The 14971-nt window shown below is 39.8% G+C and overlaps 1 protein-coding gene across 4 annotated transcripts in view; it reads right to left on the bottom strand.

Moving 5' to 3' along the window:
- The window catches only part of LOC119913095 (tetratricopeptide repeat protein 39B), a 29396-nt gene extending 15786 nt beyond the window's left edge, over positions 1 to 13610 (bottom strand). For 2 of the 4 annotated variants that reach the window (XR_005446367.1, XM_038732423.1), the window contains exons 1-4: positions 13205 to 13610; positions 1735 to 1769; positions 1071 to 1175; positions 81 to 212 (exon numbers count right to left, since the gene is read on the bottom strand). Coding sequence is in view for 1 of the 4 variants with exons in the window: in XM_038732423.1 (XP_038588351.1) it covers positions 81 to 212; positions 1071 to 1175; positions 1735 to 1769; positions 13205 to 13243 (311 nt within the window). In the remaining 3 variants the exon portion in view is untranslated. The remainder of the gene's footprint in view (positions 1 to 80; positions 213 to 1070; positions 1176 to 1734; positions 1770 to 13204) is intronic. The other 2 variants (XR_005446369.1, XR_005446368.1) reach the window with 1 other exon arrangement.
- Positions 13611 to 14971: the final 1361 nt, after the last annotated feature.

Genomic DNA, 14971 nt, shown 5'->3' with positions numbered 1-14971 from the left:
CCGTAGTTATTAAGATGTTTCTGTATTCCAAACTTTACGGCTCTTGGCTCTTTGAGACTGACACAAAATTTATCTCTCACCTCTGACAGGTGTTTAACGCCTCCTTGATGGTTGCCATGGCAGTCTGGATGTCTCTGTGCTCGAAGGTCATGGTCGCCTGCATCACCAGGATGCTGCTGTAACCCAACGCATGGTACATACTGTCCCTCCACCTACACACACACAAAGTACAGCGTACGAAAACCAAACATGGTAATTTGTAATACGTAATTGTAGGAATAACAGTGGCAATACTAGTACCAGCACTCTAGCTCAGTGGTAGGGATCACAGTAAAGTTGACAGCACAAATAGTAGTAACAGTAGTGGCAGTAACTGTGGAATGGGTAGTACTAGCAGTATCATTACCAGCAATATTAAAACTACCAATAATATTAATATCAGCACTACTAGTAGTAATTACAAGTAATTAATAGCAATAATAGTGCATGTGGTGGCACCAGTGTCAGTACCAGTGTCAGTTTTAGTAGTAGTTTTAGAACCAGTGGTAGCACCAATGGAAAAGGTACCATTAGCGGTAGTGAGTAATAGTACAAGTAGTATTACCTCTGTTAATGCTACCAGTAGCAGTATCAACAATAATAATAATAATACCACTTGCTGTACCAGTAGGCCTACCAATAGTATCAGATTGTAGGACCAGCAGTAATAATACTATTTGCAGCATCAGTGGAAATAACACCAGTATCAGTGCCATTTATGTTACCAGTAGCAGTACCAGTACAAATAGTACCAGTAAGAGTGCCATTAATGGTACTAGTAGCAGTACCAGTAGTAATATGGCGCTTTTCCATTACCAGTGCCAGTTCAACTCGCCTCGACTCGACGCTGTGGTAGTACTAGAAGTAATAACACCAGCAGTGGTAACACCTGCACAAGTAGCAGTAAAAATTCCTGATTACATTAACGAGCGCTGTAGTACAAATTGTGTTTTTTAAATAAAACAATACACTATAGCATGTATTACATAATAAACACACACATACACACAAACACTTGTTGCTGTGGTTACCATGGTTTGAGGAGGTCCAGGGCTTCAGAGAACTTGTCGTTGAGGACCAGATTGAGAGCGCACTGAGTCTCCTGGATGGCTGTCTGCAGGTCCATCTGACATGCCCTGCACACACACACACACACACACACACGTTTGTTCTCTCATTGACATTAATGCATTCCCTATGTAACCGACCCCGAGGCTGTACTGCACAGTCCTGACTCAAACTTGCAACCCCAGGCAGACGCGCTAATGAGGACGCTAAAACACTTGGGCGCTAGCGTCTTGTGTGCGTCTCTTAAGGTGTCGGAGAGTGAGGTTTACGCTCTGCACACAAAGTTACACCTAACTGTAGCTGTAACCCTCAAAAAGCGTCTCTACCCATGGGGACTTCAATATCCCATCAAGTCCCCATCGGTAAGTGTGTATTCAGGTTAACCACACCAAGAACATGAAACACACACACACACACACACACACACACACACACAGTAAAGATAAATCCACCAATCAGAACAGGAAGTGACTAAAAGCGAAAAGAGACGTAAAGAGACAGGAAGCTCACAGGAAATGATCTGTAAGATCATCTTCTCACACACACACACACACAATTCTAGACATCTCTACTCAGACACATCAGGCATGTGTGTGTGTGTATGTGTGTGTGTGTGTTAGTACTCACGCAGGTATTCGGTCGTAAGCATCTTCAAAGCAGTCCTGAGAAACACAGAAACACAGTCTGGTTACAGTCATTCTCCAAACAACCACAAATCTTAGCAGCTGCCTAATTGGATGACTGCTTGTGAAAGTAAAGTTAGTTACAGCTCGGTGTGACTGACGGATTCTGGAAAACAGGACTCATCAATGTTATTCTTAGTCATCCGCAACTTGTCTGGGTTATTCATTCCTTTCAGAACTATTCAGTGAGCTTATTCACAAATTTTGATGGTTATTCTAAACTTATCGGGGTCCTTTGGTCCTGGTAATTACAAATGAACCTGGTAACAGCTGATTTCTTGTTTTTGCCATTTTAGAGTTATTCCTGAATTTCAGGGATATTTGCTAATTATCAGAACTATTGCAGACTGTTTGACTGATCAACTTGATGTTGCTTTCCAGGCTTCTTAGGATTGTTCCCTAATTTCCAGTGTGATTTCTGATTTTTCAGGGTTAAATAAATTACTGAGAGCACTTCAATAGAGTCAGTTTCCTTGGAAACACCACCTAGTGGCCGCTAGAGAAACCGCAGCTGTTGTGGAGCCTGTTGACTGATTAAATCAAGTTTCTCTATGATTTCAAAGGTATCAGCTCTGCCTGAAGTCACACTGTTTGTTCAAGGAGTTTCCGCTTCATGAGATAACATTTTATAACCACACATACACGCACACACAGCCTCGTAGTACTATCCCTAACCCTACCCCTAATCTAATTCTACCCAGACCCTTAAACCAAGCCTTAACCCTCAAACAGCCCTTTAACCTGAAGGGATCCAGCATTTTGGTCCCCACAGATATAGTGGAATCACAATTTTTGGACCCCACAAATATAGTAAAACAAACACACAAACACACACACTTACAGAGTACTCAAAAAGACTATATTCCAACGCATTTTCTATTTTTGCATCAACATGTGAACTATGTGAAGTAACAGCATTGATTTGACACACACACACACACACACACACACACACACACAGTCTGTCTCTGGAGCCTCAGTAGCAGGAGGTTAATAATAGCATCAGTGGTTTCTTACATAACAGCGTACGGCTGCAGTCGCACACGCTCAGAGTGACTCTCTGCCTGCAGGCAGCAGCCATCGACCTACAACCAGGCTTCAGCCCTGTGACCCAGTTAAGCTCACTGAACAATCTGCTTCTCACAAAAGAGGCAATACCACTTCTTAAAATGTGATTATTTATGTATGTAACGTGTCATTAATGATGTGCATCAGAGCAAAATGTTACAATAATAACCACATGGTTAGGGCACAATGGCGGCGATGGTTAAAAAAATACAACAACCTAGACTGTCAGTTGCAAACGGCAGACTCTCATGTTAAAGTCCAGTGTTTTGTTGACCCATCCATCTACCCCGACCTCCTCCCACTGTGGACTTTGTGTCTCTATAACAACGTCAAACTACTTCCTCTTTTGTTCCCAGTGTAATGTAAACATATGCCGTTTTTGGCCATTTGAAATGTCCAATGTTCTAAATCTCAGGTCAGCCATTAGTAAACTAAAGGGTTCAGTATGCTTGAAACCAACTACTGTAGTTCATCTCATCCGACCACGCTTAAATGCAAAAGTGTTTCTACCCAAAAGGCCTGCTGTCTGCATCCCTAATCTCTAAACAACAATCCTGTGTCATGCATCCGCACAAAGCCTACACGGATTGGATGCTGTCTACCATTGGGAAATAAATATATATATTTCAAATTTTAAAGCCCTTAATCATCATTGCTCCTTAAATGCTAGGGTTGGATGTTCTGCTTTGTCCACATGTAGATCTAATCATTGGCACATTTTTATTTATGAGGCTATTCTTGGTCTGCTTTCATCATACAGATCTATTCTCCTCCCTGTGCCTGGATTTACCCAAATCTTCGGAAACTGGATGCATTCAAAGTCACACTGAACAAACGCAACACTTTTGTTTCTGCCCCCATTCATCATGAGCTGAACTCAAAGATCTGAGACTTTCTCTATGTATACTAAAGGCCTGTTTCTCTCTAATACTGTTCACAAATATGTCAGAAGTGAGCCCTTCTCCTTTGCCGAGATAATCCATCCACCTCAGAGGTGTGGCAATTCAAGATGCTGATCAGAGAGCATGGATATTGCACAGGTGTGCCACAGGTGTGCCATAGGCTGGCCACAATAAAAGGCCACTCTAAAAAGTCTTAGATCTTTGAGTTCAGCTTATGATGAATGGGGGCAAAAACAAATGTGTTGCGTTTATAACTTTGTTCAGTGTATGTTAAACGACTCGGAGGTAGGCACATCTGGCTGTAGATGTTCTGACTCATTGATCCATTTGATCCCTGATGTTGATGACTTGTGACAAATATTAATGAATATTTTTGACATTTTATAATCCTGTAATTTATTATTTCTTTTCACTGTAAAAGGTTTATATTTTTATATATTTTTATGTAACCGTGTTCATTTTGCTGCTGCCCGTCTCGGCCAGGGCGCTTTTGTAAAAGAGATTTTTGATCTTAATAAGACTTTTCCTGGTTAAATAAAGGTTATAATAAAAAATCTAATTAGCTTTATTGTCACATATCCAATCACTACAATGTCCACAGTACAACGTCTGTAAAATTTGTTCTCTGCATTTAACCTGTCTTAATTACCAGCAGTGGGCAGCAACTGTGCAGCGCTTGGGGACCAACACCAGATCTAAGCCAGTGCCTTGGTCAAGGTCACGGACTGTGACCTTGGGTGTCTTTGTGGTCTCGATGTGATGAATCATACAAATGTGGATGAGGTTGCAAGTCAAATCTGAGATGTCTCGAGACGAATAACAAGGTATTTTCATTTTTTTGTGCCAAATGAAACGGGAACAAAAGGAGCAATAAATGCCTGAGAGTCACAGTTCATGGCACGATTAGACTGAGCATACTTTGTCACAAAGATAAAAACCAGGAAGCAGAAGTTTTGATCTGTATCAGTTAACTGACTTGACTTTTGATAACTGAGTAGCTATTTCAGTTATTTATGAGGTACAAAACATTCAGCATCCAACACTTGCTTATTATTGGTTGTAGTTTGAGCTTTTCTCTGCTTATATCATTGTTAAAGTATCTTTTGACTGATGATCAAACAGAATGAGCAATATTTAAATATCACTCTGGTCACCTCATAATTATTGATTATTGAAAAAGTTAGACACAGAAGGATGCAGCTACAAAAATCCCTAAAGTTTAAGGTGTTGAAAAAATGAGTCATTTCTTAAAGGACAACTAAGAGAAATTCAATTGGAAACCTTAATGCTAATTCTAACTTCCTTTTTTTTGCTTAACAAGGCTTTAAACTGTTTTACATGATCCTGAGAAAGGAAGGAAAGAAGGAGTCAGAGGAGGAAGGCAGCGAGGAGGTAAAGAAGGAGGGAGTGAGGAGATGGAAAGCAGAAAGAAGGAATAAAGAAAATATGGAGGATGGTTGAAACCGGCAGAAGAATCTCACAAACGTGTGCAAACAAATGTGTGTGTAAATCCAAACAGACGCTCTCTGCGCACACACTCGTCCTCTCTTTTCACACTTTCAGCCCTCTCTCTCTCTCCCCCATACAAACAGATGCTCTCTCCGACATCGCCTCACACTCTGTCACTGTTTTTGTCAGTTTGCAACATTCACAGCATTCCAGACAGAAACGCCATAAGCTCCCGCTGCGTTTGTGTGTGTGTGTGTGTGTGTTATTATAGATGAATGCAGTTTTAAGCTGCCGGTCCAGTACATTAACTCACATCACAAATAGAAAATGAACATGATGGGCGAAGTTTGGCAGTGTGGAGTGTTGAGAAGATACAGGATTTTCTGCAGCTATAGTTTAACAAGATGTTTTTAATAATGGGATTATAATACGTAAAAAGCAACTTAATATAGGTCTGCAAGCAGCGGTTGAAGAAGTATAATATAAAAGTACTGATACTGTGAAAATACTCCACTACAAGTAGAAGTCCTCCATTCAAACCATACCTAAGTAAAAGTATATACATTTTATCAGCAAAATGTACTTAAAGTATCAAAGTAAAATAGTACTCATAGTGCAGTAACATTTTCAGTGTTTCACTATAATATCTGATATTTCTGGATAATAATAAATAAATTAATAAAGCTGCTATGTTAATGTGTATGTTGCCTTTTACGGCTGTAGATGTTTACGGTTGAGCTAATTTTTTCTCCTTTATATCCTGTTGGGTAGTTTCACACACAGCAATGCATCATGGTTGCACCAATTCACTGACACACAAATTAAGAAAACCGTTATCTGTGGCAGGACTGTAGTAAACACGGCCAATTATTTAATTTGGTCCTAATTTAAAGAAAAAAACTGCCTCAAAATCCAGAAAGTTTTCTGTGGAATTTCCATTAAATTAAAAAAAATTTGACATATTCATTTTCTAAATATACTACATCTCTTGAATTATGTTTTTAATGGCAGTAAAAGTTATAAACCACGATTTACCTTATCGTGTTCATAATCCTGAAAACATTACAACCTGTTAGCTTTCCAAACAACTGCACGCAAAAATCTAAATGTCATTGTATTTTACACTATTTCCCATTCATTGTATATTATACAAGTGTTTATGCATAATTAAAATATTAATCTGTCATGCTTTATTTTATTTGGTATTCATAAGTGTATTCTATGCCACTGTCTTAATATAAGTTGTATTATATAGACTTAAATTTCTAATGGCTTTTTACTTATTGTGTCGTATTCTTAATTAGTACTTTAACATAGTTTTTGTCTATCCTATCGGTTTCATTCTATTTCTAGCACTGCTGTAATGCCTACTGTCTCACCTGGAAATAAATTAAGTCTTATATTAACTCTTAATCAGAAGTTAGCAACATTATACACCTAACCAAATTTACGTAGCCATTTGCAGTTTGATGTTGTATATCTTGTGGTTTTTATGTGTGGGTGACTTTTGACTGTGAATTTTAGTTAAATAATCATTTGACCTGATAACTGACAGAGAAGCACAGGAGGAAAGTAGTATAAAACAAGCTATAGATCAGCACAGGCAGAATTTTTTGTGTTTACAGTCTACAGTAGGATGAAAACATGATATGTGGAAAAGAAAAAAAACAACTACACCGCTGTATGATATTACACACAAGGAGAGGTCAATGTCAGAGAAGCTTCTCTTGTGACAGCAGCTTTCTAATCAATTAGTCAAGACCTACACACTGTGTCCTATTACCAAACAGGCACACTTAAACACATAAGCAACCCAACTGCTCTCAAGGAAGTCTGGAAAAAAACAGAATGCCCTTACTGTCCTTTAAATCCCCCTCAAAGACAGCAAATCCCCCTTAGGAGGCACTGAAACTCTGTCAGACCACAGAACCATCTGAGGGACCTCTGCAACCCTGATTAATGACCACTACAAAACCACGAGAAAGGATCTAGAGCTGATTAATGGACCCATGGGAAGCCCCCAAAAACCACAAACATGCTTAATAATATACTGAATATCCCCAAGAAAGTCCATGCATTGATTTGAAGGTCTATGAATATCAAGATGTCTCTGAGTGTTTCAGATGCTATGTAGAAAGTCGAGAGGTTTCTTAGGATTTCTAGAGTTTCCAGAGGTTTCAGATGTCCTTGAGGAGGTTTTAGGAAAGGGGCTCAAGAAATGGGTCAGTATGCTAAGTGGATCTGTAACAGGGATTAAGGATTCTTTGAAGAGGTTCCACAGATGTGTGGAGGTTTTAGAGATCCTTTAGTGGTTTCTTCTGGCTTTCTAGTCCTAGGGATCGGAGAGCTCTTCATTGATCCAAAGTTTCTCTGAGTGTGCTCCATAGATTGTGCCAAGGCTTCAGAGGTTCTTCCAGATGCTATGTAGAGGATGTAGATGTTTCCAGTTTCCTGAGGTTTCATAAGTCTTTAAAGAAGATTTAACAGACTGGGTTTGATTTTAGATCTGTAATTTAAGGGCCTTAGCTCCGTGAGTCTTTGTGGAGGTTCTAGAGATCCCCTTCCCCTTACAGATTTCTGGATGTCCTTTGGTGGACTTGTGGTTCCAGCCATGGCATCTTGGACCTATAAATGGATACAATATTTGCAATAGTTTTCTAGGTGTCTAAGAGATTTATGAAGGGGTATGTTTGCGTTTTAAGAGGTTCTGAAGGTCCCTGAGTAGGTCTAAAGGATTCCAATGATTCCCTTAAAGGATCGTAGTTTCTGAAGGGTACATGGGGGGGCTGATTAGGTAGGGCCTCTTTGCCTCTGAGGGGGTTCCAGGGTCTCCAGGGGAAATTATTCCAGCTGAATAGTGAGTGGGGAGAGTGTTTCTTGGCATCTTGTCTGTAGTAGCCAACCGAGGGACTTTGTGTTTACAAGCCCACTGCAAATATTCAGGTGTGGGCTGGGTCTGGCTGTTTAGGCTGTCCTGCGTCATTTCTCACCAGTTCATCTCCTCATCTGAGCTCACAAATGCTCCTCTGTCAGCCTCCAATCTAACTCATTACATTACAGAGGAATTCAGCTGACTTCGGTTGAGCTTTTAGGAATGCAAGACAAACTGTGTTTATAAAAAACATCAACACAGTGGAAGGTTATCGTCCAACCTCACTGCTCAGCAACGCAACAATAAATAACACAAACACAGACAGAAATTATTGACAATGTCTTCTCCATTTTGTTGAGACAAAGTCTGATATCCAGCGAGGCATTAAAGTGTTTGCTATGACCTTTGACGCATGACGTCTATTTTTTTGTAATGTCAATCTAGGACCTGAAGAGAATTCTGTAGTTTAGTTATTATTTCCTTTAAAACCCCTCAGGCATGAAGGGAATGTAAATAACACCATGGGATTTATTATTTATCCTGCTTCACATCCATACAGTTCTCCTTTGTTGGCCACTCACTTATTATCTATAAGGATTAAAAACGGTTCCTTACTTAAGGACACTTATTCAGTATTTAACTACTGAATCATTCTGTTAAGTCCACTGATTAAAGCCAGGAAACAGTCATTTAGATTTACAGATACTGGACAAAGGCATTTAAGACATTTGACTTATGTTAATATGATTTAATCTGAATGCACATGTTTGCAGATGAGCTCCATGACATAAAAAACATAGATACCCTTTCAAAGATGTCTCAGACCCCTAGAAAACATCTAGCCTCTCAATCTGGACAGAACCATGAACCTTCTCCATGGATCTCTAAAACCTCCACAGAGATCTGTGAAACCCCTCTAGGTTCCCCTAAACCAGATCAACTGAATCTGATGACCTATCTCTAGAACCCCTTTAAAGAAGTCATATTAAAAATTAATTTAGGGGTTGTACCAGAACACCATATTTTTTGTCATACTGCACATTGCTGCAGCTCCTCTTTTCACCCTGTGTGCTGAAGGCTTCGTTTTAGCTATGGAGTGATACATCTTGTCTCCACATGATCTTTGTTGGGAGTTGCACATGTGCAGTTCCTAGTTAAGGACTACTAGCCAATCAGAAGCAGAGTAGGGCGGGTCGTGAGAAGCCGGTAAACACGGCTTTGGTTCAGCTGTATATGTTCCCCTTACCAGCTTGGCAATATGGACTGGAGCAAGAGTTTCAGAGTGGTGAGTTATTAATCTGTAAGAAAAGTTTCTTTCATCCATAAAGTTTTAACTGAGCTCTGTCTCTACATCACAGTAACAACTTTATGTCCATTGATTGCCTGGAGTGTAGCTAATGTTTGGAAGAGAGAGGAGATGGTAACTCACTTTGGGCTTTTTCACTTTGCAAACCTATTACATGCACAAAAAAAAAAGATATAAACTCAATACAGGAGAGGGGGAAAAAGCATAATATGACCTCTTTAAAAAGCTGAGAGCTTTGAACCTCCTGAAGCACTAAGAGCCTATAACAAAGACCACCTCTTGTGGACTGTTATACTAAGGCACTCACAGTTTGAATAATACAAACAGGGATGGGCCATCGTGCTTTACTGGAAACATAACTGTTAAAAAATAACCCTGCTAGCTCACTTTGCATCTTGTTACCAGCCAGAAACCAGGATTCCTCGACTGATGGCTGTGCCGTGACTGTGAATATTTTTTTAGTGACGTCAGCTTTACTCATTTTGGATCAAAATGAATGCAATTACGTTTAAAAAAGCCTTCCTCATATTCTAATCCTGCTTCCTGTGTTTGTTCTGCAGAGGAAAGCCTGTTGAAATCTGATCTGTCATTTACATAAACCCACACGCAGGGAACTGAAAGTGTCATCCCACTTGAAGCTGACTAAACACTGCAGATGGATTAATACAATCACCAGTTTGCTCACAGCTCATGTGTTGAACCAGGAAGACCTACAGTCCAATAGCTCTACAAATACAATGCATAATACACTCCGGGGAGAATGACTGTGGAAAAAAAAAAAAGACAAACTAAAGTCGCTGTAAATGCGTTATATAATTCCAGAAACACAATCACTGTCAGTACAGCTGTGTCTGTAAATTAAATATGTGAATGTGAAAATGAGCTGTAATTGAAGAGAGCAAGCGAAGCAATTTGAAGGAAATCTGTCTGTGAAATATAACAAAGACGTCCAGGTACATGTACTGTACCAAATAAATATGAATGGATAACTTGGGTGTCACAAAATAATAGATGTGTACCACAGTCACGCCATATACTGTCACAGAAGGGAGAAAACATATGTACACTATATAAATAAGGTCAATATTTAGTATTACAGAAACAATATAGATCACCATAGAAATAATGTAGGAATTCCCAAGGACCCAGTGTAGGTAAATGTAGCACTGAAACAATAATGGGTTAACTTTACACAGGGCCAAAACCAGCCAAGACCTACTGAAATGTTAATTTTAAGCACTTCTGGATCATTGTAAGAACATTTTGTTAATAATGTTAATTTAGAAAAATATAAAAGTCACTTTACACTCAATATAGTGTAGGTTACGGTGGAAACCCAATTACAGAGGCACTATGGAATTAATGCAGGATGATATTATAGGAGATCACTAAATCCAATCTTAAACACTACAGACTGTATAAGACTAAGGTTCCCTGACACTGATAAGCACTTTTGAATTACTTTAAGAACAATTCATCAATAGATGTTTAGAAAAAAGCACTGTTCAGATATATAGTGTTAGGGGAGACCGGGTATGGTTGTAACATGGGGAGAGTTGTAACAACACCAATTCCACCAATCATAGATTAGATTAGGAGTTATGAGATCATTTTAGTATTTACCTACTTCGTCACCAATCAGGCATGGTGGTTGTCAAGGCTAGAAACAGGCACATTCAGAATACATAGAGAAAAACTGATTTTGAGGTCAGAAAGTAATTTTTTGACCCAGACTATGTTTTGTTTATCTATACTATTGCAGATAAAATTGTTTGACTTAGATTGAAATGCAGTTTCTTAGGCCACCACTATGCTAAAACAGCTAACTAAACACTGGCTGACAGGGGTGGTCAGGGGGGTGGGGTGGGTTGTAACCATAGACTGTATAAAAGAGGTGGACGCAGTCATTGTGATGTCACCTGTTGGTTTGTGGACTGCCGTTTTGAAGCCTTGTAGTGACCGTATTTGGACGAGACGGTGGAGCTAAAGGCCGCGTGTGGAGATAGCTATCTTGCTTAGCTAGACGTGCATCTGTAATTCACCTTAACTGTCATTTTAACAGGGCTGACAGCTTTGTCTAGCAAAAGCAGTCTTAAAACTAAATGTACTCACCACAAAAAGTGAACCGCCAACTCCTGATAAGTCTTTTCAACAGCACTGGTTAAATTTACACAGTGCCGTGGGTACGAGTCACTCTAGCCTGACTGACAGGTCGCCATGGTAACGACTTGTCAATCATAGATAATCCCGTCCTGAATTATTCTCTGCTTTATGGTCTATTTTCCCGTAAATAGGACCATAATTTACTAAATGAACATCATGTTGTGTTGAAGAAGACTTAAAATAAGCGATTGAGACCATAAACTCATTAGGAAAGTGTTTACTGAGGTAATTATTCAGCTGAGAAGTTTTTTGCAAACATAAGAGTCGCCCCCTGCTGGTCGATGAGTAGAGTAAAACAGGATTAAGGGACTTCGCATTGGATTCACGTTTCCCGCTAGGTTGTAACACTTCTTCACAAAGTGTTACAACCATCCTTTATACATACAACTAGGGACTTTCTTGATTTTAATATTTTACAGAGTGACCTTTGCAGTCTGGGCCCACCAAGCCTGCACTCCAGGGTTACCAGCATTCATTTGTCAGCACTGTGACCAGTACTCCCCATTCACATGTTGGTCACAAGTTGTTCACATGTTGGCGTGTGTATCGGCACTTGAGCTTTTCCTCATTCCGTCTCCGCCGGTAGAGAGGTCAGAAAAGCGTACAGGCAGCCTATATAGAAGTGCTGGTACTGTGTACCGGTGAGTACCGGCCCACTTCAAGCACTGACTGGGACTCTGATTAAGAATTTACACACACTGAGACACACCTTTTTTTTGTTAGACCTAAGGATGTACAGAGATGTTCTTTAATTAGGTACATTTTAGTAGTATTTATTAAGTATACTTTAAAGTATGTTTATTCTATAGATAAATTTAGATACTGTACATGTGCGCGAGTCATCAGACATGGTCTGTTAGAGTGAGAGAGAAACATTGTTCTTTTATATAACTACCTGTTTTTGAAGCATATCATATATCTATTTTTGCTTCTTTTGTCTAACTGTTACAACTTACCTCAGCATGTGTTACAAACTACCCTGGTATTTGAGTAGGTTGTGGAGGACTGAATTGGTGCAATTTGTAGTGAACAGATGTGGGTACTTTGTATAAAAGCTTGAAATTCAGTGAGTTATAGTTGCTGATGCAAAAAGTGTTACAACCATACCCGGTCTCCCCTACCATGGATGATAAGGTCACTTAAAAAAAGAAACCTATAGAGGACAATAGACCCACTAAAGTTCATGTCACTATAGGAACACAAACAAAGAAACACAACCATAAAATTACTATGATAAGAGATAAAGTTACTGTAACCATGAACAACTAAAATCTGTAGGAAATATGACACTGTTTGTGCAAGTATAGGAACCACAGAGGAACTACGGAAATATAGACTAACTGCAGGATGATATTATAGGAGATAAACTCAATATTGAACACCATAAACACAATTTAGATGATAGAAACGAATATAGGGATATAATACGCGGAGCACGGCATTTGAAATAAACTAAATCCTAACATACTAAGTCATTATGGGAACAGCGGTATAAAATCACTAGAATTACTACAGAATGATATCCTAGACTCTGAATATCACAAATACAATATAAATGAGTACAGGAATATATGCGTATGTTCTAGGGTATTAGAAATACCCTAGAATTAGGTAACTGTGTAAAACCACTACAGGAATACGATGCATGTCCCACCTCCTCCTCGGCGGCCGCTCCGTTGCCTACGTGGGCCATGTCTGCGCCCGGTGCCTGTCCTCCCTCCGGTCCGCTGGGTTCCACTGCTGTTCCGTTCCTATCAGGAGAACCACAATCCCATTTCTGTCAGACACTCCGCCGTGCTGCTGCAGAGACAAAACCCCGTGCTTTCGTGCGACTGCTGTATTTTGTAATTTTCCTCTTCCTGTTTTCGCTCTTAGTGTTTGTCCCCCGGTTTATTTCCCCTGACGCATACGGTAACGTTGCTCGGTTCGACCTTCTCCCTGTCGGTCGCGGTGGTTGTGTGGACGCCGACCTTCCGCTCTCTTCCGTGAAAAGGAAAAAAGCGTCTACGTTTCTCTCACACACACACACACAAACTGAAAACACACCTCCCCTGCTTCCGTTTCCTCGCCAACGCAACCCGGGGAGAGAGGAGAGAGGCTGCAGCTCAGTTCAATCACACTGCGTGCCTACCTGACGAATATAGGCTATATGATTAGTGCATCCAATCATGGATTAGATACACCACATATATAATGACCTGTTTGTGTACAGGGATGGAAACAGCTACACACACATTTTACTTCGGCGCAAAAATGTTACACAGAAATATAAAATTCCAATGAGGCCTACTTATTATGCATAATAATACAGGCCTATTTTACTGTAACAATGATGCATTAATAATAATAAATTGAATTTCACGAACGCTTTTAATGTGTTCTCTTTACTATTGCAGCTGGTAACAAATGTGCTAAATTTAACTAGGCTATATTATATAGGCCTACTGCTGGTTAGATTAATACACAACAAGACAAATAATGTCTTAATTGATTGTGTTTTGGATCAATAATCTGAATCTGTAACTAATGTGAGACACACGTAGTGGAGCCAAAAGTCCTACAATACTGGCTTCCACAATGCATAGGAGCAAATAATGGAAATACTAAGTACATGTGACTGAAAATTGTATTTAAAACTTGGGTAGGCAGTTTATCAGCAGGGGTTGTAGCAAATTCTGTGGTCTGGTTGCTGCCTTGCTGCCACACAGACCAGTGGTCGCTGCCTATTGCACAGTTTTTCTCTTATCACACCCAGGTATGTAACTGGGTTCTTTACTGGATACCATTAACTGAAGTGGTAGATTTGTTCGAGTTCAATCTTAAGCCTTAACACATCAAATTGCTTTGATCCATTCCTGTCTATTAGACAAAAAAAATGGATAATCTGCCAGGTGAGATGATTTAAATTATCTAAGGTCACTTAAGGCCTACTTTGAAACCATAGACTGTACAAAAATTTGACCTTTTTCAAATGTCACAATCATGGTCACAATGTGTGTGACAAGGAACAGAGAGAGGCCTTCCCTCAGAGACTGTGGTAGCGACCAGTGGTCCATGTGGCAGCCTGGCAGCAAGGCAGCAACCACTATCCTTAGCACCCCTAGTGGCAGCAACCAAACCACAAAATTGGCTGCAACCCCCTCTCCAGTTTATTTCAAATTCTCTTTACATCCTGATGGCAATCACTAAATGAATGAATCTGCTGTATGTGGCTGCCACAGGACTTTACCTGCCTGGGCACTCACTGCGCATGAGCATGTGTTTTGGGGACGTGGCTTTGGCGGGAGGCCCGCAGGAAGGAGGTGTTTGTTAGCTTTATCCAATATATCCAATTTATTATGACTTCATCTCAATGCTGAGTCAGCATTCACAGCCTATGTTCTTCTATAAATTTATTTTCCTATAAAACTTTACAATTTTG

This window comes from Micropterus salmoides, unplaced genomic scaffold (genome assembly GCF_014851395.1).
Source record: "Micropterus salmoides isolate LMB-PRFRI ecotype aquatic unplaced genomic scaffold, ASM1485139v1 Ms_hic_scaffold_2, whole genome shotgun sequence".
NCBI lineage: Eukaryota > Metazoa > Chordata > Actinopteri > Centrarchiformes > Centrarchidae > Micropterus > Micropterus salmoides.
This window is presented reverse-complemented; position numbering and strand designations above follow the sequence as displayed.